At 46.9% G+C, this 26,204-nt stretch overlaps 1 protein-coding gene across 1 annotated transcript in view; it reads left to right on the plus strand.

Annotated features, from left to right (window-relative positions):
* Positions 1 to 26,204, plus strand: part of dnah2 (dynein, axonemal, heavy chain 2) — a 166,007-nt gene that overhangs the window by 18,839 nt on the left and 120,964 nt on the right. Inside the window, exons 8-18 of the mRNA XM_078533744.1 lie at positions 614 to 796; positions 4,326 to 4,540; positions 6,203 to 6,349; positions 7,614 to 7,770; positions 9,620 to 9,859; positions 17,776 to 17,964; positions 18,491 to 18,638; positions 20,013 to 20,205; positions 23,457 to 23,657; positions 25,655 to 25,811; positions 25,919 to 26,093. Of these exons, the coding sequence (XP_078389870.1) occupies positions 614 to 796; positions 4,326 to 4,540; positions 6,203 to 6,349; positions 7,614 to 7,770; positions 9,620 to 9,859; positions 17,776 to 17,964; positions 18,491 to 18,638; positions 20,013 to 20,205; positions 23,457 to 23,657; positions 25,655 to 25,811; positions 25,919 to 26,093 (2,005 nt within the window). The remainder of the gene's footprint in view (positions 1 to 613; positions 797 to 4,325; positions 4,541 to 6,202; positions 6,350 to 7,613; positions 7,771 to 9,619; positions 9,860 to 17,775; positions 17,965 to 18,490; positions 18,639 to 20,012; positions 20,206 to 23,456; positions 23,658 to 25,654; positions 25,812 to 25,918; positions 26,094 to 26,204) is intronic.

Below are 26,204 nucleotides of genomic sequence, written 5' to 3' on the forward strand. Positions count from 1 at the left end.
CGTAGAGATTGTGGGTTTGGAAGGTGCTGTCTAAGGAACCTTGGTGAATTCCTGCAGTGCATCTTGTAGATGGTACACACTGCTGCTACTGTGCGTTGGTGGTGGAGGGAGTGAATGTTTATGATGGTGGATGGGGTTCCAATCAAGTGGGCTGCTTTGTCCTGGATCCTGTTGAGCTTCCTGAGATCAGAAGATTTTTGGACACTAAGGAAATCGAGGGCTATGGGGATAGGATGAGAAAGTGGAGTTGAGGTGGTATATCAGCCATAATCTTACTGAATGACAGAGCATGTTGGAGGGGCTGAATGGCCTAGTCCTGCTCCTATTTCTTATATAAGGGCCCTCTTAGCATGATCTATCACTCCCTCAATAGAACTATTGTCCTTGAATAATTTTCTGCTCTGTGCAGTGAAGTGTCTATCTTCCACTTCGAGGTGAGAGCATTATAATCAAGAGCGCACTTTTTATGTGGAATTGCAAGAGGGGTGGAGCTGTATCTCACCCCCTCTCCCTGTGCCAAAGCAGTTAGAAGTGAGGAGCTTGGCCCTGTCAGCAGGAAGTCAGTGTCTAACACTGGGCTGCAGTAAAAAGCAGATCATTCTGTTCTTCACAGACCATCAAACGGACCATTGACAAAAAGACAGTGGGAGTTTACATACTGTTCAACGAGGAGCTGTCGTGGGTGAACAAAGACCTGAATAGGAAGGCCATACACCTGGCCCCACAGATGCCACAGTTTGCTGGCCAGGCACACTGGGGCCGCTCCCTTCGGCGACGCATCGATAGATCCATGCAGGTAAGCTGAATATTTCCAAATGTCAACCGATTTATAGCAGCTGATTGCTGGGTTGTGAAAATGTAAACACCTCTTAAACTGTAGAAGCAAAGTGTGGGCAGGTGATAAAACGTCACAAGAACTCCCACCCACCTCTTCCACAGTCACAGCCTTGTGTCTCCCCACTAGGTTTTCATCGTATCCTGTCATATCCAGCGTACAGCTGGAGGTATACCTGCTGGAGGTATACCTGCTCAGTATCAGTAGTATCCAGCATACAGCTGGAGATATACCTGCTGGAGGTATACCTGCTCAGTATCAGTAGTATCCAGCATACAGCTGGAGGTATACCTGCTCAGTATCAGTAGTATCCAGCATACAGCTGGAGGTATACCTGCTCAGTATCAGTAGTATCCAGCATACAGCTGGAGGTATACCTGCTCAGTATCAGTAGTATCCAGCATACAGCTGGAGGTATACCTGCTCAGTATCAGTAGTATCCAGCATACAGCTGGAGGTATACCTGCTCAGTATCAGTAGTATCCAGCATACAGCTGGAGGTATACCTGCTCAGTATCAGTAGTATCCAGCATACAGCTGGAGATATACCTGCTCAGTATCAGTCATATCCAGCATACAGCTGGAGATATACCTGCTCAGTATCAGTCGTATCCAGCATACAGCTGGAGATATACCTGCTCAGTATCAGTAGTATCCAGCATACAGCTGGAGATATACCTGCTGGAGGTATACCTGCTCAGTATCAGTAGTATCCAGCATACAGCTGGAGATATACCTGCTCAGTATCAGTCATATCCAGCATACAGCTGGAGGTATACCTGCTCAGTATCAGTAGTATCCAGCATACAGCTGGAGGTATACCTGCTCAGTATCAGTAGTATCCAGCATACAGCTGGAGATATACCTGCTCAGTATCAGTAGTATCCAGCATACAGCTGGAGGTATACCTGCTCAGTATCAGTCATATCCAGCATACAGCTGGAGGTATACCTGCTCAGTATCAGTAGTATCCAGCATACAGCTGGAGGTATACCTGCTCAGTATCAGTAGTATCCAGCATACAGCTGGAGATATACCTGCTCAGTATCAGTCATATCCAGCATACAGCTGGAGGTATACCTGCTCAGTATCAGTAGTATCCAGCATACAGCTGGAGGTATACCTGCTCAGTATCAGTAGTATCCAGCATACAACTGGAGATATACCTGCTCAGTATCAGTAGTATCCAGCATACAGCTGGAGGTATACCTGCTCAGTATCAGTAGTATCCAGCATACAGCTGGAGATATACCTGCTCAGTATCAGTCATATCCAGCATACAGCTGGAGGTATACCTGCTCAGTATCAGTAGTATCCAGCATACAGCTGGAGATATACCTGCTCAGTATCAGTCATATCCAGCATACAGCTGGAGATATACCTGCTCAGTATCAGTAGTATCCAGCATACAGCTGGAGATATACCTGCTCAGTATCAGTAGTATCCAGCATACAGCTGGAGATATACCTGCTCAGTATCAGTAGTATCCAGCATACAGCTGGAGATATACCTGCTCAGTATCAGTAGTATCCAGCATACAACTGGAGGTATACCTGCTCAGTATCAGTCATATCCAGCATACAGCTGGAGATATACCTGCTCAGTATCAGTAGTATCCAGCATACAGCTGGAGATATACCTGCTCAGTATCAGTAGTATCCAGCATACAACTGGAGGTATACCTGCTCAGTATCAGTCATATCCAGCATACAGCTGGACATATACCTGCTCAGTATCAGTGGTATCCAGCATACAGCTGGACATATACCTGCTCAGTATCAGTAGTATCCAGCATACAACTGGAGGTATACCTGCTCAGTATCAGTAGTATCCAGCATACAGCTGGAGATATACCTGCTCAGTATCAGTAGTATCCAGCATACAACTGGAGGTATACCTGCTCAGTATCAGTAGTATCCAGCATACAGCTGGAGGTATACCTGCTCAGTATCAGTAGTATCCAGCATACAGATGGTGGTATACCTGCTGGAGGTATACCTGCTCAGTATCAGTCATATCCAGCATACAGCTGGAGATATATCTGCTGGAAGTATACCTGCTCAGTATCAGTCATATCCAGCATACAGCTGGAGATATATCTGCTGGAAGTATACCTGCTCAGTATCAGTCATATCCACCATACAGCTGGAGCCCTCTTAACACAGCAGGTCAGAATGATTCTGTCAAATGATGACACATTTTTGGGTGACCTTATTGGCCTGTACGACACCTGATCTGGGAACATTTAGTATTGGATAATACTTTCTTGAGCACAAGAAGATTAAGGGATGATCTAATCCCAGTATTTAAAATGATTAACAGATTTGACTGGACCAACATAGAAAAACTATTTCCTCTGATGGCAGGAGTCTAGAACAAGGCGACAGAACCTTAAAATTAGAGCCAAGACATTCAGGGGTCATGTTATTCTTCACATAAGGGGTGGGATGAAGTGGGGAGGGGGGGTGAGAACAGTGGAATTGTTCATCAAGCTTACTTTTAAATGAATTTTGTGTCCTTTTCAATCCAGTTTCTCCTGTTAATCACTTTCAACCCAGGTCTTACGCCTGTGATTAACAGGAGTCATTATCCTGGAGTAAATTTCTGGGCAAGTTCAGAACATCTGGCCCAAGTCTACACTGGCGAGGTCAGTGTCGGAGGAATCCAAACAGGGGTCCCAGTGGTGTATCTCTGCCCATCAGAAGCTTGAGGTTTTCACACTGTAACTTATACTGAGTCCCATCGCTCAATAGCGTCAAACATTTGAACATAAACCCCGCTACTTCCATCAGAAGATGTGGGCCATTGTTTTTAAGAAAACTTCATGATATTTCTGCATTCAGTTCTTCTATTGACAACACAAATGATTCAACTGCCAGTTAATGGACATAGCTGTACTGCTGTATGGGCTAAAGTGCACTTCAAAGACAAAGAAATTAACACAGTGTGGTTGTTCCGGAAGTTCAAGCATTCAGGAGGAGTCGGAACTGGTAGTTACACAGTTGTTTGATGCCACCTGCCATTATATATATATATTAAAAATACAAATGAAATGGGAAAATTCTTGGACAAGTACCAAAGAGCCAATTCCGGAGAGTGGAGGGGGGCAGGGGGTGTGTGGAGAAAAAAGGCTTCTTAACTGCTGGGGAGATAGCAGCATGGCGGGAATGTCACTGGGCTAGTAATCCAGAGGCCCAGGCTAACGCTGCGGGGATACGGGTTCAAATCCCACTGGAATTGAAAGCTTGACTCAGTAATGGTTAACCATGAAATTAACATTGATTGTTGTAAAAAAACCATCTGATTCACTTAGGGAAGGAAAGGAAATATGCTGCCCTTACCCAGTCAGGCCTATGTGTGACTCCAGAAACACAGCAATTCGGTTGACTCCTAACTGCCCTCCAGAGCAATTAGGGATGGGCAGTAAATGATGACTTTGCCAGCAATCCCATGAACAAATTTTTAAAAAAATCTCTGTTTCACAACTCAGCTTCTGACAAACTCCACCTTCCTGCCCAGAATTGGCTTGGGTGAAGAGACATTGAGATTCTGCCAGACGCTGGACGAGGCTCTGGACGAATTTGTACGCAAGATGTTCACAGACTGGACGGTCAATATAGATCGGGAGAGCATAAAGCGGCTGGAGAGACCCCTGATGATCCGTAACCCTGAGGATCGGGGCAAGCTCAGCGTAAACTTCGACATGTGAGTTTACAAAACTTCAAATCAGGGGGCAAAAAATGCTGGCAGTTGCTGGATAAGATTAGAAACAAATTAATAGACCATAAGACATAGGAGCAGAAATTAGGCCATTCGGCCCATCGAGTCTGCTCCGCCATTCAATCATGGCTGATAAGTTTCTCAACCCCATTCTCCCGCCTTCTCCCTGTAACCTTTGATCCCCTTACCAATCAAGAACCTATCCATCTATCTATCTAATAATGTAGTACATGCTGGGTACGTCGCTGAACGGCAGTGTAAGTCAGTGTTGTCAATACAGGCCGCACCCCTAGTGTGTAGGCTTGTGCCTGAAATACACTTTCATGACAAAAGCCACAACAATGGCTAAAAGTGGAAAACTGCATCTGCCAAATGTTCCACAGTGAATAGCCTAGTGATATTAATATCCATCTCTTTTCCCCTCTTTTTACTTTGTCTTCCTTGTCTCCCTCCCTCTTTCTCAATCTTTCTTGTCTCCCCTCCCTCCCTTTTTCTCTATTTCCCTCTTCACAGACTGTCTCACAGAGATTTTCTGGTGTTTTGTCTTGCCTTCCAGCACTGTTATGAAGAGAGCAGGGCTATTTCCAGCACTCCTAGTGCTCTCTGTTAAAGTTGTGAGTCCTCCTCAGTTGCAGTTCTCTTACAACCAATCCACTGCTGAAATGAGAGAGCAAGAGGCCTCAATCTTTCCCGTGTCACTGAGGAAATGCAGAACTGGAAGGCCTGTGTTAAAGCATGTGGAAGACACGAATGCTTAGAAAAACCTGCACAACTAGAACCACTTTCTAAACCCGATTTTAATAAGCTAAAACAGACAAACAATCAATGGGCTGGCACAAACATGTTTCACAACAACTTAGCTGTGTTGTGCATTCAAGCTAATGAAGCCTTCCAAAGCATTTCACACACAAGTTAGCAGGAGTAACTCTCTCAATCTCTAATGAGCCTCCTCTAAATCCATCTTTTTGGTCATGCATTTGCTTGTTGTGGTCAATTCAACTGATATAAACCAGAGAGTCAGCCGGTGAAGGATAGATCTGGAGCCAATCTTTTATATTCTTTTACAAGCATTTATTTGTAAGGAGTGACCCTGAAAGCGCACACCTCCTAGCCCAGCCGCCACAGTTTCAGGCTGGGGGTCTTCCAGCCCTGCCCGCCGCTGGGGTCATCCGGTCCTGCCAAAAGTAAATGGACTTTTGGCTGGGCCGCCAAATCTCCCATCGTGGGTCTCCCCATGTCAGGGCTGGAAAGTCCCAGCCTCAGTCTCTGTAACTCTTTTGAGTCCAACCAAATAAACTAAATTAACAAAATCAGGGATAAAGTAAAAAGCAGCCCCTTAAAGGGAAACTGCAAAAACAAAGACAAAATTTAAAGGAAACTTGTCGAGGAGCACAAATGAATCCCCAGCTCATGTCCACCGCCTGCATTCAATTAAATACAATTACTTTGGATTAACCCCAATAACCTCTTCGTATCCATTCCCCCACCCTTGGTTGTTCTCTATGCAAAAGGTCTTGTATGTTATTAACGCTACCTGCCTTTTCTCAAATAGAACATTGCCACTAGTGCCAACACTGATAGATTGACAGACATTATTTGAGAGGGAGTTATACAAATTGTGTTTCTATCCTGCCCCATTTCTCACAGGTACCTGTTGGAGTTGTTCGATGAAATCTATTACTGGGAGCGCTTGGGTTTTGAGATCCCTCACTATATAATGGAAATCTACCAGCGAAGGGAAGACCTGAGGATGCTACGAGAGACTGTTCTCCTGGTCGTGCGTGATTACAACAGGTCAGTGCAGGTTGCTGAAGTGAGAGGCTGAGACTGGAGTCATTAGCAATGAGTTTCATGGATGTAAGCCCTCCTGCTCTGATTCTTTAGATTCACCATCCTGCCACCCTTTATTCTGCAAATTTCGGAATCCATTTTAGATTCCTTTTGGAACTTATAGTATTCATAGGAAATTATGGATATAGGGAGAGGGCAGGTCAGTGAAGTTGAGGTAGAAGATCAGCCACTGTTTTATGAAATAATGGAGCAGGCTTGAGGAAGAGTATGACCTACTCCTCCTATTATGTTCTTCATTGAGTCTAGGAATCTGCTACATTTACTGCCCCTCATCTCTCCCTCAGTACTAACCCTCCGAAAGTGCAGCACTCCCTTAGAACTGACCCTCCCACATTGCGGCGCTCCCTCAGCACTGGCCTTCTGACAGTGCGACGCTCCCTCAGTATTGATCCTCCGACAGTGCGGCACTCCCTCAGTACTGACACTCCGACAGTGCTGCACTCCCTCAGTACTGACCCTCCGACAGTGCCGCGCTCCCTCAGTACTGACTCTCCGACAGTGCAGCGCTCCCTCAGTACTGACCCTCCGACAGTGCAGCGCTCCCTCAGTACTGACCCTCCGACAGTGCCGCGCTCCCTCAGTACTGACTCTCCGACAGTGCAGCACTCCCTCAGTACTGACCCTCCGACAGTGCAGCTCTCCCTCAGTACTGACCCTCCGACAGTGTGGCGCTCCCTCAGTACTGACCCTCCAACAGTGTGGCACTCCCTCAGCACTGGCCCTCTGACAGTGCAGCTCTCCCTCATTACTGACCCTCCGACAGTGCAGCGCCACCTCAGTCCTGGCGCTGGAAATGTCAACCTGGATTGTGTGCTCAACTCTCTTAAGTGTATTGGAACCCATGACCTCTGTTACTGAGGTGAGACTGCTACCCACTGAGCCACTGCTGGCATCGACCTGTTAACACTTCCTTTACTGGGCAGACTCTTGGGTAAGGAGATGAGGAAATGGGAAGATTTTGTGGAATAGAAATCCTAAAGCTGATCAAAATTGGCTGTGTTTATTGCAATTAATTGCACGTGGTTGGTGGGAATTGGCTGGTGATTCACTTGAATCACAACTGATAGACACAAACTGAAACCATGGTTGTTTGGTTAGGAGGTATATGCTTGTAATGTGCAATAAAATACAAGTGTGTAAAGTTTGGGTCTAGTTCTATCCTTTACTGCTGACTTGCTGCAGTATAACAAATTACTTGTAATTATAGAATACTTGATCAGTTAACAAAAGAGCAGCGGAATCTCTTCCGAGACAGAATCAAATTCCTAGACAAGAAAATTGCCCCAGGGCTGTCAAAGCTTCAGTGGACGGCCAGAACACTGTCTACTTACTTCATTGATGATTGCCGGATGCAAGCTAGACTGGTACGTAACATGCACTGGAGCATTGGCAGTGAGGTATTAGGTCAACATCCTGTGAGTGGGTAACAGTGCAGATCTCTCCCATTTCCACCCTTTACAGCATGAATTGCCAAACAGCATCACCACTCTTCGTGGGGGTGTGGTGTTGGTATCTGTGGTGGGCTGGGGTTTGTGGCTGGGTTGGTGTGCATGCATGTTTCAGTACGCAGTCACATACTAACAAGCGATTTCTGCTAATACTTTCAGTTCTGTTAACTGTATGATAATTGGAATGTGTCACTATTTACATGGGGTCCCTGCGAGTGTGCAAGTATTTACAGGGGGTTCCGAGGAATGTGTCAGTATTTACAGGGGTCCCCGAGGAGTGTGTCAGTATTTACAGGGCTTCCGAGGAATGTGTCAGTATTTACAGGGGGACCCCGGGGAGTGCTTCAGTATTTACAGGGGGTCCCCGGGGTGTGTGTCAGTATTTACAGGGGTTCTGGGAAGTGTGTTAGTATTTACAGGGGGACCCTGGGGAGTGTGTCAGTGCTTACAGGGGGTTCCGAGGGGTGTGTCAGTATTTACAGGGGGTTCCGAGGAGTGTGTCAGTATTTACAGGGGGTTCCGAGGAGTGTGTCAGTATTTACAGGCGGTCCCCGAGGGGTGTGTCAGTATTTACAGGATCTCTGGAAGTGTGTCAGTTTTTGCAGTGGGTCTCCACGAGTGTGTCAGTATTTACAGGGTCTCTGGGAATGTGTCAGTATTTGCAGTGGATCCCCAGCGGTGTGTCAATATTAACAGGGGGGTCCCCGGGAGCGTGTCAATATTAACAGGGGGGTCCCCGGGAGCGTGTCAATATTAACAGGGGGGTCCCCGGGAGCATGTCAATATTAACAGGGGGTCCCTGGGAGTGTGTCAGTATATGCAGTAAATCCCCAGGCGTGTGTCAGTATTTGCTGGGGATACCCGGGAGTGTGTCAGTATTTACAGGGGTCACTGGAAGTGTGTAAGCATTTGCAGGGGGTCCCCAGGAGTGTGTCAGTATTTATAGGGAGTCCCGGGAGTGTGTCAGTATTTATAGGGAGTCCCCGGGGAGTGTGTCAGTATTTACTGGGGGTCCCCGGGAGTGTGTCAGTATTTACTAGGGTCCCCGGGAGTGTGTCAGTATTTACTGGGGTCCCCGGGGAGTGTGTCAGTATTTACTGGGGTCCCCGGGAGTGTGTCAGTATTTACTGGGGTCCCCGGGAGTGTGTCAGTACTTACTGGGGTCCCCGGGAGTGTGTCAGTATTTACTGGGGTCCCCAGGAATGTGTCTGTTTTTACTGGGGTCCCTGGGAGTGTGTCAGTATTTACTGGGAGTTCCCGGGAGTGTGTCAGTATTTACAGGGGGTTCCCGGGAGTGTGTCAGTATTTACAGGGGGTTCCCGGGAGTGTCAGTATTTACAAGGGGTTCCTGGGAGTGTGTCAGTATTTACTGGGAGTTCCCGGGAGCGTGTCAGTATTTACAGGGAGTTCCCGGGAGTGTGTCAGTATTTACAGGGGGTTCCCGGGAGTGTGTCAGTATTTACAGGGGGTTCCCGGGAGTGTGTCTGTATTTACAGAGGGTCTCTGGGAGTGTGTCAGTATCTCTGGAAGTGTCAGTATTTATAAGGGGTACCTGGAATGAGGGGAAAGGGCTAGAAGGATATGCATATCAGGTGAGATGAAGAGCAGGTGAGGGAGACTAGTGTGGAGCATAAACAGTGGCACAGAGAAGTTGGGTCAAATGAGCTGTTTCTGTGCTGTAAATTCTGTGTAGATTAATATCTATGAAGTCTCATTAATGTGAGAGACCTGTCTGTTCATTCAAGTGGTCTGCATTCCCAAATAGCTGCAGCTGACAATTGATGAGTACAAAGCATCAAGCCTGGCGATCAAACAATATGCCTGCCAAATGAGTGAAATGCTGCTGGTGCATATCGACAGCAAGCGCACGTACAGTGACAAGGAGTTTAGAGACGCACAGCAGGCACATCAAGAAAAGGTCCAGTCAAAACTCTCAAAAATACACAAGGAGATCGTAACAACCATGCGTGTGACATATATCGTGTTTAAGAACGACGGATCTGAGGTGAGTTTGGCATCCTTTGTATTTATACGATGGTTTTCTGTATCCTTTTGTTCTTTCTCTTCCCTAATTGCTACCCCAAGTTCCACAGTTCCTACCTCTTGGAGACTTGCAGGAAGATATCATTCTCATAGGCCAGAACATAACGCTTGTCGGGCGGGTGCACGCCTGATCCAACCAAGCGTAAAATGATGTGCGATGACGTCAGGATGCTTGCCGACGTCATCGTGCACTTGCGCGATATTTCGGTCGGCAGACATGCACGAGAGTTGGCAGCCGCCTGCCGACAATTAAAAGGCCCTATTAAGGCCATTAAGTATCCAATTGATTTTAATTTTTTGCTGTCCGTCCAACCTTACAGTTGACGGGCAGGCGAAAAGGCCAGACAGCCTTTGCAATTTTGTGAAACCTCATCCACAGGCGGGATGAGGTTTCAATCCGTCACTAAAAAAATTTCATCCTAATTGTAATTGCTCATGTAACAGTCACATGAGGGGACATGTTTTTTTAAATCTTAAACTTCTTTATTTTTTATTTTGAAAACTGTTCATCTCCCTGAGCCAGCTTTTTTAGTGCGCACCCGCACGCATGTGCGAAGTTCGCGCTCACCCTCCTTCCCCCCCCCCACCCCCGCCACCCCCAAAAAGCAGCACTGAGCGCTGCAGCACGCGATTCACGTTGGGCGGGCCTTAATTGGCCCGACGGCGTGAAATCACGGTCTGGCCCCGATCGCTGGCGGCGGTCGGGACCGAGCTCACTTGATGAGGGAAAAATCCTCCCCATAATGTTGTTGGAATTTATTGTAAATAGTGGTGTGTGTGTTTAGGTGTGTGTGTGTGAGAGAGAGAGACTTAATTGGATTAAAGGCAGCTGGTCTGAAGGCTTTGATGTGGTAGAAGGTGAGCTAGGTTTGAAATGTTAAGTAGGTAAACATCGGTGTCAAGGGAACATTTGCATTTTTTAAATAAACCAGACTAGATTGTTTTCAAAAGAGGGGGTGAAATGTGTCACCTAGCCAGATGAAGTTCAGAAACAGTGTGTTTATTTTTCCCAAAGATTACTGGTAAAACTTAGTGCTATGAGGGATTTTTATTATCAGAAAGATAAAGTCCAAAGACACAGTGAAACAATGGGAATTTGCATTCAAAGGGGAAATATATATAAAGGAATGAAGGCTGTGTGTGAGGTTAGGCATTTTAAGATCTAACAAGTGTGAAACACCTTCAGCATCCAAGCCTCAAGCTGCTGTTTTCAAAGAACTGAACTTTAGAAAACTCGCTTGGAATTCGACTGGCTCAGGGTATTGTGTGTCACCTTGCCTGGCTCATTTAAAATTTGTGTCTTACTGTTGCCTTAATGAAAGTGTAACTGGGAGTCAGATTAAGGAGGGGATTTAGAAGTTATTATAGTAGTAATTTGTAGACACATGTAGGTGCTTAAAAATCATTTTTCATGTTAATAAATGTTTAATCTAGTTTTGTAAAAGCCTATAAGACTTGGTGGTCTTATTGCTACTGAATTCAAGGCACGCATCTCGAAATTTATACATAGAAACTTAGAAACTAGGAGCAGTAGTAAGCCATTCGGCCCTTTGAGCCTGCTCTGCCATTCAATGTAATCATGGCTGATTCTCTATCTCAAAACCATATTCCCGCTTTCTCTCTATACCCCTTGATGCCCCTAATATCCAAAAAATTATCAATTTCTTTCCTGAATATACTCAGTGACCCGGCCTCCACAGCCTTCTGTGGTAGAGAATTCCACAGGTTGACCACTCTGAGTGAAGAAAGTTTTCCTCATCTCAGTCCTAAATGGCCTGCCCCTTATCCTGAGACTGAGGCCCCTGGTTCTAGACTCCCCAACCAGGGGAAACACCCTCCCTGCATCTAGCCTGTCTAGCCCTGTTAGAATTTTTAACGTTTCAATCAAATCCCCTCTCATTCTTCTAAATTCTAGTGAATACAGGCCCAGTTGAACCAATCTCTCCTCATACAACAGTCCTGCTATCCCTGCTATCAGCCTAGTGAACCTTCATGCAATTCCTCTATGGCAAGTATATCCTTTCTTGGGTAGGGAGACCAAAACTGTATACAATACGCCAGGTGTGGGTCTCACCAAGCCCTTGTGTAACTGCAGTAAGACATCCCTACTTCTGAACTCAAACCTTCTTGCAATGAAGGCCAACATACCATTTGCCTTCCAAATTGCTTGCTGCACCTGCCTGTTTACTTTCATTGACTGGTGTACAAGGACACCCAGATCCCTTCGTACATCCACATTTCCCAATATATCACCATTTAAATAATACTCTGCCTTTCTGTTTTTCACACCGAAGTGTATAACTTCACATTTATCCATGTTATACTACATCTGCCATGTGTTTGTCCACACTCAACTTGTCTAAATCGCCCTGAAGCCTCCTTGCATCCTCCTCACAACTCACAACCCCGCCCAGTTTTGTGTCGTCAGCAAACTTGGAAATATTGCATTTGGTTTCCTTATCTAAGTCATTTATATACACTGTGAATAGCTGGGGCCCAAGCACTGATCCCTGCAGTACACCACTAGTCACTGCCTGCCATCTGGAAAAAGACCCATTTATTCCCACTCTCTGTTTCTCAATCCATGCCAGTATATTACCCCCCCGATCCCATGTGCTTTAATTTTGCCCACTAGCCTCTTATGTGGGACCTTATCAAAAGCTTTCCTGAGATCCAAATACACCACATCCACTGGTTCTCCTTTATCTATTCTACTTGTTAATCCTCAAAAAACTACAGTAGATTAGTTAAGCATGATTTCCCTTTCATAAACCCATGCTAACTTTGTTTAATCCCGTTAATGGTTTCCAAGTATTCTGTTACCACGTCTTTTATAATAGACTCTAGCATTTTTCCCACTACTGATGTTAGACTAACTGGTCTGTAATTCTCTTGTTTTTTCTCTCCATTCTTTTTTAAATAGTGGGGTTACATTTGCCACCCTCCAATCTGTAGAAATTGCTCCAGAGTCTATAGAATTTTGGAAGATGACCACCAATGCATCCAATATTTCCAGGGCCACTTCCTTTAGTACTCTGGCTTGTAGATTATTGGGCCCCTGAAAGGGATTTTTCAGCCTTTAACCCCACTAATTTCTCTAGCACCTTTTTTTTTTAAACTAATACTGATTTTCTTCAATTCCTCCCTCTCACTAGACCCTTGGTTCCCTAACATTTCTGGGAAATTATTTGTGTCCTCTTTTGTGAAGACAGAACCAAAATATGTGTTCAATTCTTCTGCCATTTCTTTGTTCCCCATTATCATTTCCCCTGTTTCTGACTGTAAGGGACTTACATTTGTCTTTGCTAATCTTTTTCACGTCACATATTTATAGAAGCTTTTACAGTCAGTTTTTATGTTCCCTGCAAGTTTACTCTCGTACTCCATTTTCCCTTTCTTGATCAATCTTTTTGTCTACTTTAGCTGAATTCTAAACTGCTCCCAATCCTCAGGCTTGCTGCTTTTTCTGGCAATTTTATATGTCTCCTCTTTGGATCTAATACTATCCCTAATTTCTTTTGTAATCCATGGTTGAACCATCTTTCCTGTTTTATTTTTGTGACAGGAATGAATAATTGCTGTAATTCATGCATACGTTCCTTAAATATTAGCCATTGCCTATCCACTGTCAACTCTTTTAATAAGGTTCTCCAATCCATCATTGCCAACTCAAAGAACAAAGAAAAGTACAGCACAGGAACAGGCCTTTCGGCCCTCCAAGCCTGCGTCGATCATATTGCCTGTCAAACTAAAACATTTTGCACTTCCGGGGTCCGTATCCCTTTATTCCCATCCTATTCATGTATTTGTCAAACTGCCTCTTAAACACCACTATCGTACCTGCTTCCACCACCATCTCTGGCAGCGAATTCCAGACACTCACTACCTTCTGCATAAAAATTTGCCCCGCACATCTCCTCTAAAGTTTTCTCCTCTCACCTTAAATCTATGTCCCCTAGTAATTGACTCTTCCACCCTGGGAAAAAGCTTCTGACTATCTACTCTGTCCATGCCACTCATAATTTTGTAAACTTCTATCAAGTCGCCCCTCAATCTCCGTCGCTCTAGTGAGAACAATCCGAGTTTCTCCAACCTCTCCTCATAGCTGATAACCTCCAGACCAGGCAGCATCCTGGTAAACCTCCTCTGCACCCTCTCCAATGCCTCCATATCCTTCTGGTAATGTGGCGACCAGAATTGCACGCAATATTCCAAGTGTGACCTAACCAAGGTTCTATACAGCTGCAGCATGACTTCCCAGCTTTTATACTCAATACCCTTACCGATGAAGGCAAGCATGCCATATGCCTTCCTGACTACCTTATCCACCTGCATTGCCACTTTTAGTGACCTGTGGACCTGTACACCCAGATCCCTCTGCCCGTCGATGCACTTAAGGATTCTGCCATTTACTGTATAATTCCTACCTGTATTAGACCTTCCAAAATGCATTACCTCGCATTTTACTTGCGCCTCATACTCTCGTAGTTTCCTTTATTTAGATTCAGGACCCTTTTTTAGGATTCAACTTCTTCACTCTCCATCTTAATGAGCAATTCTACCATTTTATGGTCGCTCTTCCCCAAGGGACCCCGCACAACGAGATTGTTAATTAATCCTTTCTCATTGCACAATACCCAGTCTAGGATAGCCTGATCTTTAGTTGGTTCCTCAACGTCTTGGTCTAAAAAACCATCACGTACACACTCCAGGAAATCCTCATCAACAGTGTTATTGCTAGTTTGGTTTGTCCAATCTATATGTAGATTAAAGTCACCCATGATTACAGTTGTATCCTTATTGAATGCATCTCTAATTTCCTGTTTAATACCTTCCTTTACATCTCCATTACTGTTTGGGGGCCTATAGACAACCCCCACCAACGTTTTCTGCCCTTTGGTGTTTCTCATCTCCACCCAGATTCCACAGCATGATTTTCGGAGCCAATATCCTTCCTCGCTATTGCATTGATTTCCTCCTTCACTAACAGTGCTACCCCACCTCCTTTCCCTGTTTGTCTGCCCTTCCTAAATATTGAATACCCCTGGATGTTCAATTCCCATCCTTGGTCACCCTGCAGCCATGTCTCTGTAACTGCAACTATATCATAATCGTTTATCTATTTGCGCTGTTAATTCATTTGTCTTATTGCGAATGCTCTGTGCATTAAGATACAATGCCTTTAGACTTCTCTTTTTAACCTTGTTAGTCATCTTAGCTTTATTCTGCACTATGACCCCATTTGTTTTTCGCTCTTGTTTTTTCTGCCTTCCGCTTTTGCTTTTTACTTTTCTGTCTTTCATTTCTATCCTTGTTTCCTCCTCCTCTGTCTCCCTGCTCAGGTTCCCGTCCCTTGCCATTCTAGTTTAAACCCTCCCTGACCACACAAGCAAACACCCCCCCCTCCGAAGATATTGGTCCCAGTCCTGCCCAGATGTAACCTGTCCTGTTTGTACTGGCCCCACCTTCCCCAGAACTGGTCCCAATGTCCCAGGAATCTGAATCCCTCCCCACTACACCATTTCTTCAGCCACGTATTCATCTGATATATCCTGTTATTTCTACTCTCGTTAGCACGTGGCACTGGTAGTAATCCTGAGATTACTACCTTTGAGGTCCTACTTTTTAATTTACGTCCTAACTCCCTACATTCAACTTGTAGGACCTCATCCCTTGTTTTACCTATGTCGTTGGTACCAATATGTACCATAACCACTGGCTGTTCCTCCTCCCCCTTCAGATTGCCCTGCAGCGTCTCCAAGACATCCTTGACCCTGGCACCAGGGAGGCAACATACCATCCTGGAGTCTCTTTTGCAGCTGCAGAAACGCCTGTCAGTTCCTCTTACTATTGAATCCCCTATCACTATAGCCCTGCCACTCTTCTTCCTCCTCTCTTGTGCAGCAGAGCCACCCATTGTGCCATGGACTTGGCTCCTGCTGCTTTCCCCTGAGAATTCGTCTACCCAATAGTATCCAAAACGGTATATCTGCTAGAGAGGGGGACAGCCCCAGGGGACTCCTGCATTACCCACCTTCCTCTACTTTGCCTGGTGGTCACCCATCCCCTTTCTGCCTGTTCAGTCTTTATCTACAGTGTGACCACCTCACTGAACGTGCTGTCCACGATAATCTCAGCATCGCAGATGCTCCACAGTGAATCCACCCGCAGCTCCAGCTTCGAGATGCAGTTAGCCAGTAGCTGCAGCTGGACACACTTCCTGCACACATGGTCGCCAGGGACACAGGAAGTGTCCATGGTCTCCCACATAGTGCAGGAGGAGCATATCACAGGTGTGAGCTCTGCTGCCATGACTTCCCTTTAGATTAAGCTCGTTAGTTATTCCTCTTTAAAGAATACTAACTACGTTAGGGGCCTTATTCCATTCCAAACAAGGAGCCTTATTCCACTGCAAACTACAGTCCAGAGTCCTCACCTTATTTTGTTTAAGCTCATGGACTGCAGCAGTTTAATTAGTAGAAAAAGTAGAAGTAGAAGCAATCACCTGACCCTACTTGCCAATCAGCTGCCTCCCCTGCGTCGCATCACTTTTTGAATCGTGATGTCACTTCGAATTCCAACACCTGAAGGCCCTGAGGGTACGCCTCTCCTCTCCGGTCTCAGCCTGTTTTTCGCGCCCTTTTATACCACTTTTGCTGGCCTCTTCTCTCCAGTCTAAAAATCACCTTCTTCCAACCCTAACAGCAACTTTTAGTTAATTGCTAAATTAAAGAAAGACTAGACTTTAGATAGAATTTAACCCTTAAACTCCCTCAGTCACCAATCTCCAACTGATGCTCTCTACTGCAGCCAAACACGGTACTCTAGTGCAGACCAATTGCAAAACAAGTTGTTGGCAGTTGTTTCAAGTTTCTCTTTGGGATTTGAACAACTCAGCATTTACCATCGGCTGTGCCATAACAGAGACTGTGGCTCTCATCTCACTCTCAGATAGGGCGACCACCCTACTAGGAATTGAAGATTAGCCTGCTTGTACAAAAGCAAAATGCTGTAGCTGCTGGAAATCTGAGAAAAAAACCCAGAAAATGCTGGAAATACTCAGCAAGTCAGGCAGTATCTGTGGAGAGAGGAACAGAGTTATCGTTTTGAGTCAATAACCCTTCATCAGAACTGAGGAAAGATGGAAACATAACAGGTTTTGAACAAGTGGAAGCAAGGAGGGGACAGGAAGGAGAAAAGGGAAGGTGAAACAAAAACAGAAAATGCTGGAAAAACTCAGCAGGTCTAGCAGCATCAGTGGAGAGAGGTACAGTTAATGTTTCAAGTCCATATGATTATCCGCAGGATTTTACTTTTATAAAAGGGGAGGTGATTTGGGTGAGGTTGGCTGTGGGTCATTCCCACCTCAATGAAGAGGTTCAATTGGTTCTCCAACAGGTAAATTCCACCCTTTGGTAGTCGCTCATCTGAGCAGTGAGTAGCTACTGGAAAATCTTCATTGTCAGCATCCATTTTGCGCATAGGTAAAAGCCCTAGGCTGTTTGAATATTCCGCTGTTATGACAAATGGCTGCTTGGGCAAAAGATTATTGTGAGCCACAGCATGAGGCAGTCCCTTCAGGAAGGATGCCAGGAGACAAGATCATCATACATAAATACAAGAGCAGTACACGGCCAGGGGTACAGTGAGGCCATCATGCTGTTTGCTGATGTAGAGTCACACTGCACTGAAGGAGGCCTTTCCAATTTGTCTCACTCCACTCTGCTCTTTCCCTAAAGCCCTGCAATTTTTCTTCCCTTCAAATATTTATCATGGTCCTTTTCAGAAGTTACCAACTTCGCTAATCCAGAGAGTTTGATGATTAATGTGATTTTGATGTTTAATCTCCTTTTGACCTTGCTCCTTGTGGTCTTATAGGTGCAGCATTATTGGTTGAGTTATGCCAAGAAGGTTGATCGAATGGTGGAAGAAGCCTTCAGACAAAATATTAAACGGTCGCTGCTGGAGCTGTCCAAGGCCATCAATGGGGATCCTAAATCCACACCCAATGCTCTCTTCAGAGTCCTGGTGACTCTTCTGGATGACATACCTCAAGGCCAACAACAGGTAGGGTCATTTCACCACTTGCTGGATTCAGTGTGGAGCTTCCACAATCCTGTAGCTTGTGCAGTTGATGGAAGGTTAAGGGTGATCGAATCGACATGTTGCAAATGGTGGACGATTCGGTCGGGTAGATGGAGAGAAACTACTTCCACTGGTGGGGGGAAGTCCAGAACACGGGGGCAGAACCTTCAAATTCGAGCCAGGCTGTTCAGGGGTGATGTCAGGAAGCACTTCCTCACACAAAGGGGAGTGGAAATCTGGAAAACTCTCCCCACAACCCCACCAAAAAATGTTGAGGCTGAGGGTTGCGGGGGGGGGTTAATTGTCAAACTATTTTTTTTTTTGTTGGATAAGGGTATGATCAAGATGGAGTTGAAGTACAGCTCAACCATCATCTAATTGAATGGTGGAACAGGCTCAAGGGGCTGAATGGCCTCCTCTTCCTATGTTCCCATTTTGGGTTTGTGTTCTGTGCCTTGGAGCAGCTGCTAATTCTCTACTCATCTGCTTTTATCCAATTTGCATTTAGGTGGAGTTTTCTCCCACTCTATCCAGGCTTGCAAACACCGTCAACAGCATAAGCTTTCAGATTAAGAACACCCTCTCCATCTTCAAGCGTATCCCAGAGCTTCTGACCAAGAGGAAATCTACTCTGATCCCTGTCCACCTAAATATTGGTAAGCGGTAATTGTGCAACCCATGATTCTTAGTTGTCTTAAAATTCCAGCAGGTAGCATGGCTCTTGAGCAATACGTATCTCAAAGGGCCACACTATGAAACGTCACGCCACACCAAGTCACACTGCAACGTATCACACACCCATAGGACAAAAGAAATCCTGATTGGCTTAGTCAACTACTGTTTTTAATATCATATGATCAAAACATCCGAGCACCTTTCTTAACGGACATGCAACATTCTGTGCTGTTTTAACCCTGACGTTCACATCCGCAAACAAGGTTAATGCCTGTGCTAGGTAGAGCAGGGAGGAACTGCTGGGTATGAGTCTATTGGGGTGCCTGTGAAAATGGCATGAATAATCATTTTTACCCTTATATCTCTACCACCAACAGGAGTGCTAATATATAATGTGATTCTGTGATTAAAATGAATCAAATTACCATAAAAATGAGGAATAAAATCCCCAGATTTCAGTTTCCATCTGAGAAATTATGAGATAATTTACTCAGTGATCAGTTAAATTCTTGTGAGCAATGTGTTAACAAGCCGTCAGCCAGGTTAACTACTTTGTTAAAAAAGCGCACGTGCGCACACGCGCACACAGACGGGCGCGCACACGGATGCACGCACACATAAACAGACACACACATGCACACACAGGCATACACGTACATGCAGACGCACGTGCGCACACATAAAGACATGCACATACAGACATGCAGATGCGCGCGCGCACATGTACACATACACGTAGACATATAGACATGCACATACAGATGCATACGTGCATGCATACATGCACACACACACACACTCACAGACATAACGCCAATGCAGTTGCAGACTCCTGCATGGGAATAGGCTGCAAAGGGATTCGACCCAGCAGGTGGAAAACCTTGCAGCTATCTGTGACAAAAATGGGCAAGTTTGCTCTATCATTCACTTCAAATCTATCCTATGTCGCCTCCCATTCCGGCTCAAATTTTATTTTAATTCTCACAATTGTTTTCGAATCCCTCCATGGTCTCACCCTCTCCCTATCTCAGCAATTTCCTCCAGCTCCACAACCTCTGAGATCTCTGCATTCTTCTAATTTTTGTACCTTGCACATTCCTAATGTTAATCACTCCACCATTGTCTGTCTGTGCCTTCAGCTGCCTGGGCCCTAAACTCTGGAATTCCCTCCCTAACCCTCTCCACCTCTGTACCCCTTTAAAATCTTATCAAGCTTTTGTTCTCCTGTTCTAATAGTGTTCTTATGTGGCTCGGTGTCAAAATTTGCATTGTCGTGAAGCACTTTGGGATGTTTTACTGCATTAAAGGTGCTATATAAAAGCAAGTTGTTATTACAAGGCCTTTTCTTCTTGCAGAGAACGACGAAGAGATTAAGAAGATCCAAAGTATGATCAATAGTGGCATGGCGATCAACGCTGCAAATCTTCAGAACTATCTGAAAACCTGGGACACCTATCGCGAGATCTGGGAGATCAACAAAGTTTCCTTCATCCGCCGTTACCAGCGTCTCAATCCGGCTGTGTCATCCTTTGATGCAGATATCGCCCGGTGAGAGGTCTCGGGCGAGGTTTTAAATCGTTCAAAACCCAACCCTTGCACAGGGTTCAAATTGGACCCCCATTTCTAATCATTTTTTTTTTCTCTCCAGTTTAAGCTCCTTTTACATCTTCCTGAGCTTTCGTACTAGGACGCCGATCCTTCCTTCCTGTTGACCGCATTTGCCTCCGTCATACTTGAAACTACTGTTATCATCAGTCCATTTGATTCTTTTGAAGCCAGCACTCATTCTTGCCTCACCAAACACCCAAACACAAGCACCTACCAGTCTGGGATCACTGGATAGTAATTGGGTATAGGAACCCTACAGTTCCCTCCCAAGCCTTGGGGCATTGAGGACAATTGTACCACCCCTACCACTCTTGGAGCCCTGCGCACAATTCTGGTCTCCAAATACCTTGGTTGGACCACACTTGGAGCACTGTGCACAGTCTAATCTCCATTTACCTGGGTTAGATCACACTTGGAGCACTGTGCACAGCTCTAGTCTCCATAGAGCTTGGTTAGACCACACTTGGAGCACTGTGCACAGTTCTGGTCGATATATATACCTTGATTAAATAACACTTGGAGCACTGTGCACAACTCTGTTCTCTGTATTACAAAATGTATGTAGAGGCATTAAGAAAAGTGCAAAAAAGAGAGGTTTTAACTACCCAGAAAGACTGAACTGGGTGGGACTCTTCTCTTGAAATGAGAGGACTGAAGGGTGACCTGATAGAGGTCTTTCATATCATGAAAAAGTTTGATAGGATAGGCATAGAGAGGATATTTCCACTTGTGGGGGAGGCTGTAAATATAAAAGAATATTGTGGATACCTTTTCCCAGTCCAAATGTCCAACTCACCTCAACCACAGTGCAGCCCTTGCCCCCATCCCCCCCAACTCACCCCAACCACAGTGCAGCCCTTGCCCCCACTCCCCCACCAACTCACCTCAACCACAGTGCAGCCCTTGCCCCCCCTCCAACTCACCTCAACCACAGTGCAGCCCTTGCCCCCACCACCCCCCCCCAACTCACCTCAACCACAGTGCAGCCCTTGCCCCCACCACCCCCCCCAACTCACCTCAACCACAGTGCAGCCCTTGCCCCCACCACCCCCCAACTCACCTCAACCACAGTGCAGCCCTTGCCCCCACCACCCCCCCCCCAACTCACCTCAACCACAGTGCAGCCCTTGCCCCCACCACCCCCCCCAACTCACCTCAACCACAGTGCAGCCCTTGCCCCCACCACCCCCCAACTCACCTCAACCACAGTGCAGCCCTTGCCCCCATCCCCCCCAACTCACCCCAACCACAGTGCAGCCCTTGCCCCCACTCCCCCACCAACTCACCTCAACCACAGTGCAGCCCTTGCCCCCACCACCCCCCAACTCACCTCAACCACAGTGCAGCCCTTGCCCCCACCCCCCCACCAACTCACCTCAACCACAGTGCAGCCCTTGCCCCCACCACCCCCAACTCACCTCAACCACAGTGCAGCCCTTGCCCCCACCACCCCCCCCAACTCACCCCAACCACAGTGCAGCCCTTGCCCCCACCCCCCCACCAACTCACCTCAACCACAGTGCAGCCCTTGCCCCCACCCACCCCCCCAACTCACCTCAACCACAGTGCAGCCCTTGCCCCCACCCCCCCACCAACTCACCTCAACCACAGTGCAGCCCTTGCCCCCACCCCCCCACCAACTCACCTCAACCACAGTGCAGCCCTTGCCCCCACCCCCTCACCAACTCACCTCAACCACAGTGCAGCCCTTGCCCCCACTCCCCAACTCACCTCAACCACAGTGCAGCCCTTGCCCCCACCCCCCCAACTCACCTCAACCACAGTGCAGCCCTTGCCCCCACACCCCCCCCCAACTCACCTCAACCACAGTGCAGCCCTTGCCCCCACCCCCCCACCAACTCACCTCAACCACAGTGCAGCCCTTGCCCCCACACCCCCCCCAACTCACCTCAACCACAGTGCAGCCCTTGCCCCCACCCCCCCACCAACTCACCTCAACCACAGTGCAGCCCTTGCCCCCACCCCCCCACCAACTCACCTCAACCACAGTGCAGCCCTTGCCCCCACCCCCCCCCAACTCACTTCAACCACAGTGCAGCCCTTGCCCCCACCCCACCCCCCCCAACTCACCTCAACCACAGTGCAGCCCTTGCCCCCACCCCCCCACCAACTCACCTCAACCACAGTGCAGCCCTTGCCCCCACCCCCCCACCAACTCACCTCAACCACAGTGCAGCCCTTGCCCCCACCCCCCCAACTGACCTCAACCACAGTGCAGCCCTTGCCCCCACCACCCCCCCCAACTGACCTCAACCACAGTGCAGCCCTTGCCCCCACCTCCCCCCCAACTCACCTCAACCACAGTGCAGCCCTTGCCCCCACCACCCCCCCCAACTGACCTCAACCACAGTGCAGCCCTTGCCCCCAACCCCTCCAACTCACCTCAACCACAGTGCAGCCCTTTCCCCCAACCCCCCCAACTCACCTCAACCACAGTGCAGCCCTTGCCCCCACTCCCCAACTCACCTCAACCACAGTGCAGCCCTTGTCCCCCCACCCAACTCACCTCAACCACAGTGCAGCCCTTGCCCCCACCACCCCACCAACTCACCTCAACCACAGTGCAGCCCTTGCCCCCACCACCCCACCAACTCACCTCAACCACAGTGCAGCCCTTGTCCCAGCACCGCACTGTCAGCCAGCCAGAAAAACGTGATTTGCCTGTGTCCTCGGCTGAATGCACGGCGCCTCAGCCTTGAGGTCCAACATGCGACCCTCGCGAGTGCTGCGCAACGTTACTGTGCACTCACCTCCGAGTCCCCCTCGAAGTGCAGCTCGCCTGGTAAGTGCTGTTCACCGACATACTCGGATGATCCAGCGTAGGGGAACGATTCCGGTGAGCTGGCCTTATAATGATAGGCCGATGAATTGCAGCGACATTTCCAACATGCGGAGGCTGGAAACGTAGCCCGCTATTGACAGGCGGAATAGATGATTGAAAACTGGTTTCACGATGACGTGAAACAAATTTTTGGCCTTGTCACATTGTCCACTCACGCCCGCCATGATGCCCAACGCCAGCGGGCACGGGAAATTCCGCCCTAAGGCTTCTCAGTTGACAACTGGCAACAAAGTCACACGCTATAGCTCTGACATTATGGTGTCCACTGATGCTGTTGACCAGTGCCTCTTGCTCTTCAACTCAATCAAACTTTGCTCTTCCATTGCAGCTACACAGAAGTGGCCAACAATGTCCAGAAGGAGGAGACCATCGTGCAGATTCAATTTGTTCTTCTCGATTGCTCTCCACTGAAATTCTCTCTGGTTCAACACTGCAACGAGTGGCAGAATAAGTTCACCACACTGTTGAGTGAGATGGCAGGCCACATGCTACTCAACTTCTGCGAATTCCTTGAAGAAAATCGTACCAAGTGGGTATACACTGCACTCTACTCTGAATAGCCTAGCCCTCCCTGTGTCCATTATGTGCTTCTATTGCCCTGCTGAAAACCTGGCTCTACTCTCCTTTCCACCACCTTTGTTTAATTGTGAATAGACAGGGAAGTTTTCTCCATTTTAAAGATGGCTCCCTGCTCTCCTGATGGCTCCCACTCTCTTCATGGTACAATTCCAAAAGAGATACTTGAATTTCTATAGCACCTTTCACCACCTAAGGTGCCCCATAGTGCTTTATAGCCAATGAAGTACTTTTGAAGTGTGGTCACTGTTGTAATGTAGCCAATTTATGCACAGTAAGGTCCCACAATTACAGTGGGATAATAACCGGATCACCTGTTTTTATTTCTGTTAGCTGAGTGATAAATATTGACCCAGGACACTGGAGTGAACTCCCCTGCCCTTCTTCAAAGTAGTACCATGAGATCCGTTACGCTTGCCTAAGAGGGCCCCTGGGGTCCTCAATTTAATGTCACCCTCCAACAACGTAGCTCTCCTTCAGTACTGCACTGGAATTGAACCCATAACCTTCTGACTCAGAGCTGAGAGTGCTACCTACAGAGCCACTGGCTGACACAAATTCGCAACTGCTTAAAGCTCGACAGCAGCTCAGCCAAAGTGGACACTTGCTATATGTGAGGCTGAGGCAGCTATGTGAACATAAGAATATAACAAAGTAGGAGCAAGAGTAGACCATTCGGCCCCTCGAGCCTGCTCTGCCAAACATACAATCATGGCTGATCATTGTCTTTAACTTCACTTTTCCGCTTGCTCCCGTAACCCTTGATTTTCCTGAGACCAAAAGCTGTTTGATTCTTGATCAGCAATATGTCCGTCACCCACACAGGCATTTCCCTGGGGGAGTTACTGGATTGTGATCAGGAGTAGAAACCCAGGGTGATGTTTTCTGCCCTTGAGTCAGGACATGCTAAGGCCAAAGATCAGCTAACTAGGGTTAGAACCATAGATCTGCCTGGTCCATTCACTCCAGCTTCATGAGAATAATTCCTATAAAATTCTAGACATACCTAAATGGGAAAATGCTTAATTCGCTCAGGTGACCACCCCCTATTCTAACACAGGTGTTTATCAGTCTAAAATAAATGGAGGGATTTGATACCGATGTATTGAGTTGTTGCCCGCGAACCTGGACAACCTTGATTCCCAGGCTAAGTGGCCAGGTGGTGTCTCTCTCTCTCTCTGTCTCATTGCAAGCACCAACTTAATTGTCAGTCACCTGATCCTGTGCTATTCTTAAAGGAAATTCTTTAGAGAAAGAGTTCAAAAAGAATGTGGGAGAAATGGAGACCCTAACCCTAACCCTATGCAAACATTTCACTATCCATAATGGTCCAGTATTCACTGTAGCAATTTGCTGAAGCACTGAGTCACTCACATCACTCTGCTTGTCGGTGAGTAAGGATGATCATAGAAACACAAAGATTTACAACATAGAAGGTCAATCATATCCGTTCTGGCCGAAAGAGCTATCCAGTTGAAACCCACGTTCCAGTTCTTGGTGTGTAGCTCTGTAGCTTACAGCACCACGAGTGCCTATCCAAGTGCATTTAAAAATGCTATGAGGGTTTCTGTCTCTACCACTGCCTCAGGCAATGTGTTCCAGACCTCCTCGCATCTTCTGGGTGAAAGAATTACTCCCCAGCTCCCCTCTAATCCCTCCACTTATTATTTTAAATTTATGTCCCCTGGTTATTGACCTCTGATAATGTAAAAAGGCGCTTCCTATCCTCTCTATCTAGGCCCCTCGTAATTTTATAAATCTCTATTAAATCTTCCCTCAGCCTCCTGTATTCCAAAGAAAACAACCCCAGCCTATTCAGTCTTTCCTCAGAGCTGAAATTCTCCATTTCTGGTAACATCTTTGTAAATCTCCTCTGTGCCCTCTCCAGTGCCGTCTTCAGTTTGCAGTCTCCTAACTTGCACTCTCCTCCGGCTTGTGCCGACCATTTAGGGTCAGCCGTATTCCTCAGAACTTGGAAGAACTGACCGCTGGGATTCAGCTTCTGGAGTATCTTGAGAACGAGCTCCCAAAGACAGAGGCACGCATCACGCCCATCCATGAGCAGTTCAACATCCTGGAGAAATACGAGTTCCAAATTGAAGAAAGTGTAAGTGCAGCTGGAGTTGCAAGGAGATTGCCGCATCGCGTTGCCCCACTCTTTTACGTTTTCCTGTTCCTCTATCTCCTTCTCTCTCTCCTGTTCCTCTCTTACAGGTCCAGCAGAGATTGGAGTCGCTGAATGGTGAATGGCTCAACTACCAGCAGGCAATCAGCGACAGTGAAGCCATGCTGAAGAAACAGAAGGAGAAATTCAGGAACAGCCTCATCCATTCTGCAGAAGAGCTGAAGAAGAAGACGCATAACGCCATTGAAGATTTTGCCACGAAAGGTAAACATTAAGAGCTCACTTCTCCCGAAACCTACGTTTCCTACAATATTCATCAAGTGCAGTGCTCCCTCAGCACTGACCCTCTGACAGTGCAGCACCCCCTCAGTACTG

This window comes from Cetorhinus maximus, chromosome 34, assembly GCF_964194155.1.
Source record: "Cetorhinus maximus chromosome 34, sCetMax3.hap1.1, whole genome shotgun sequence".
Taxonomy (NCBI): domain Eukaryota; kingdom Metazoa; phylum Chordata; class Chondrichthyes; order Lamniformes; family Cetorhinidae; genus Cetorhinus; species Cetorhinus maximus.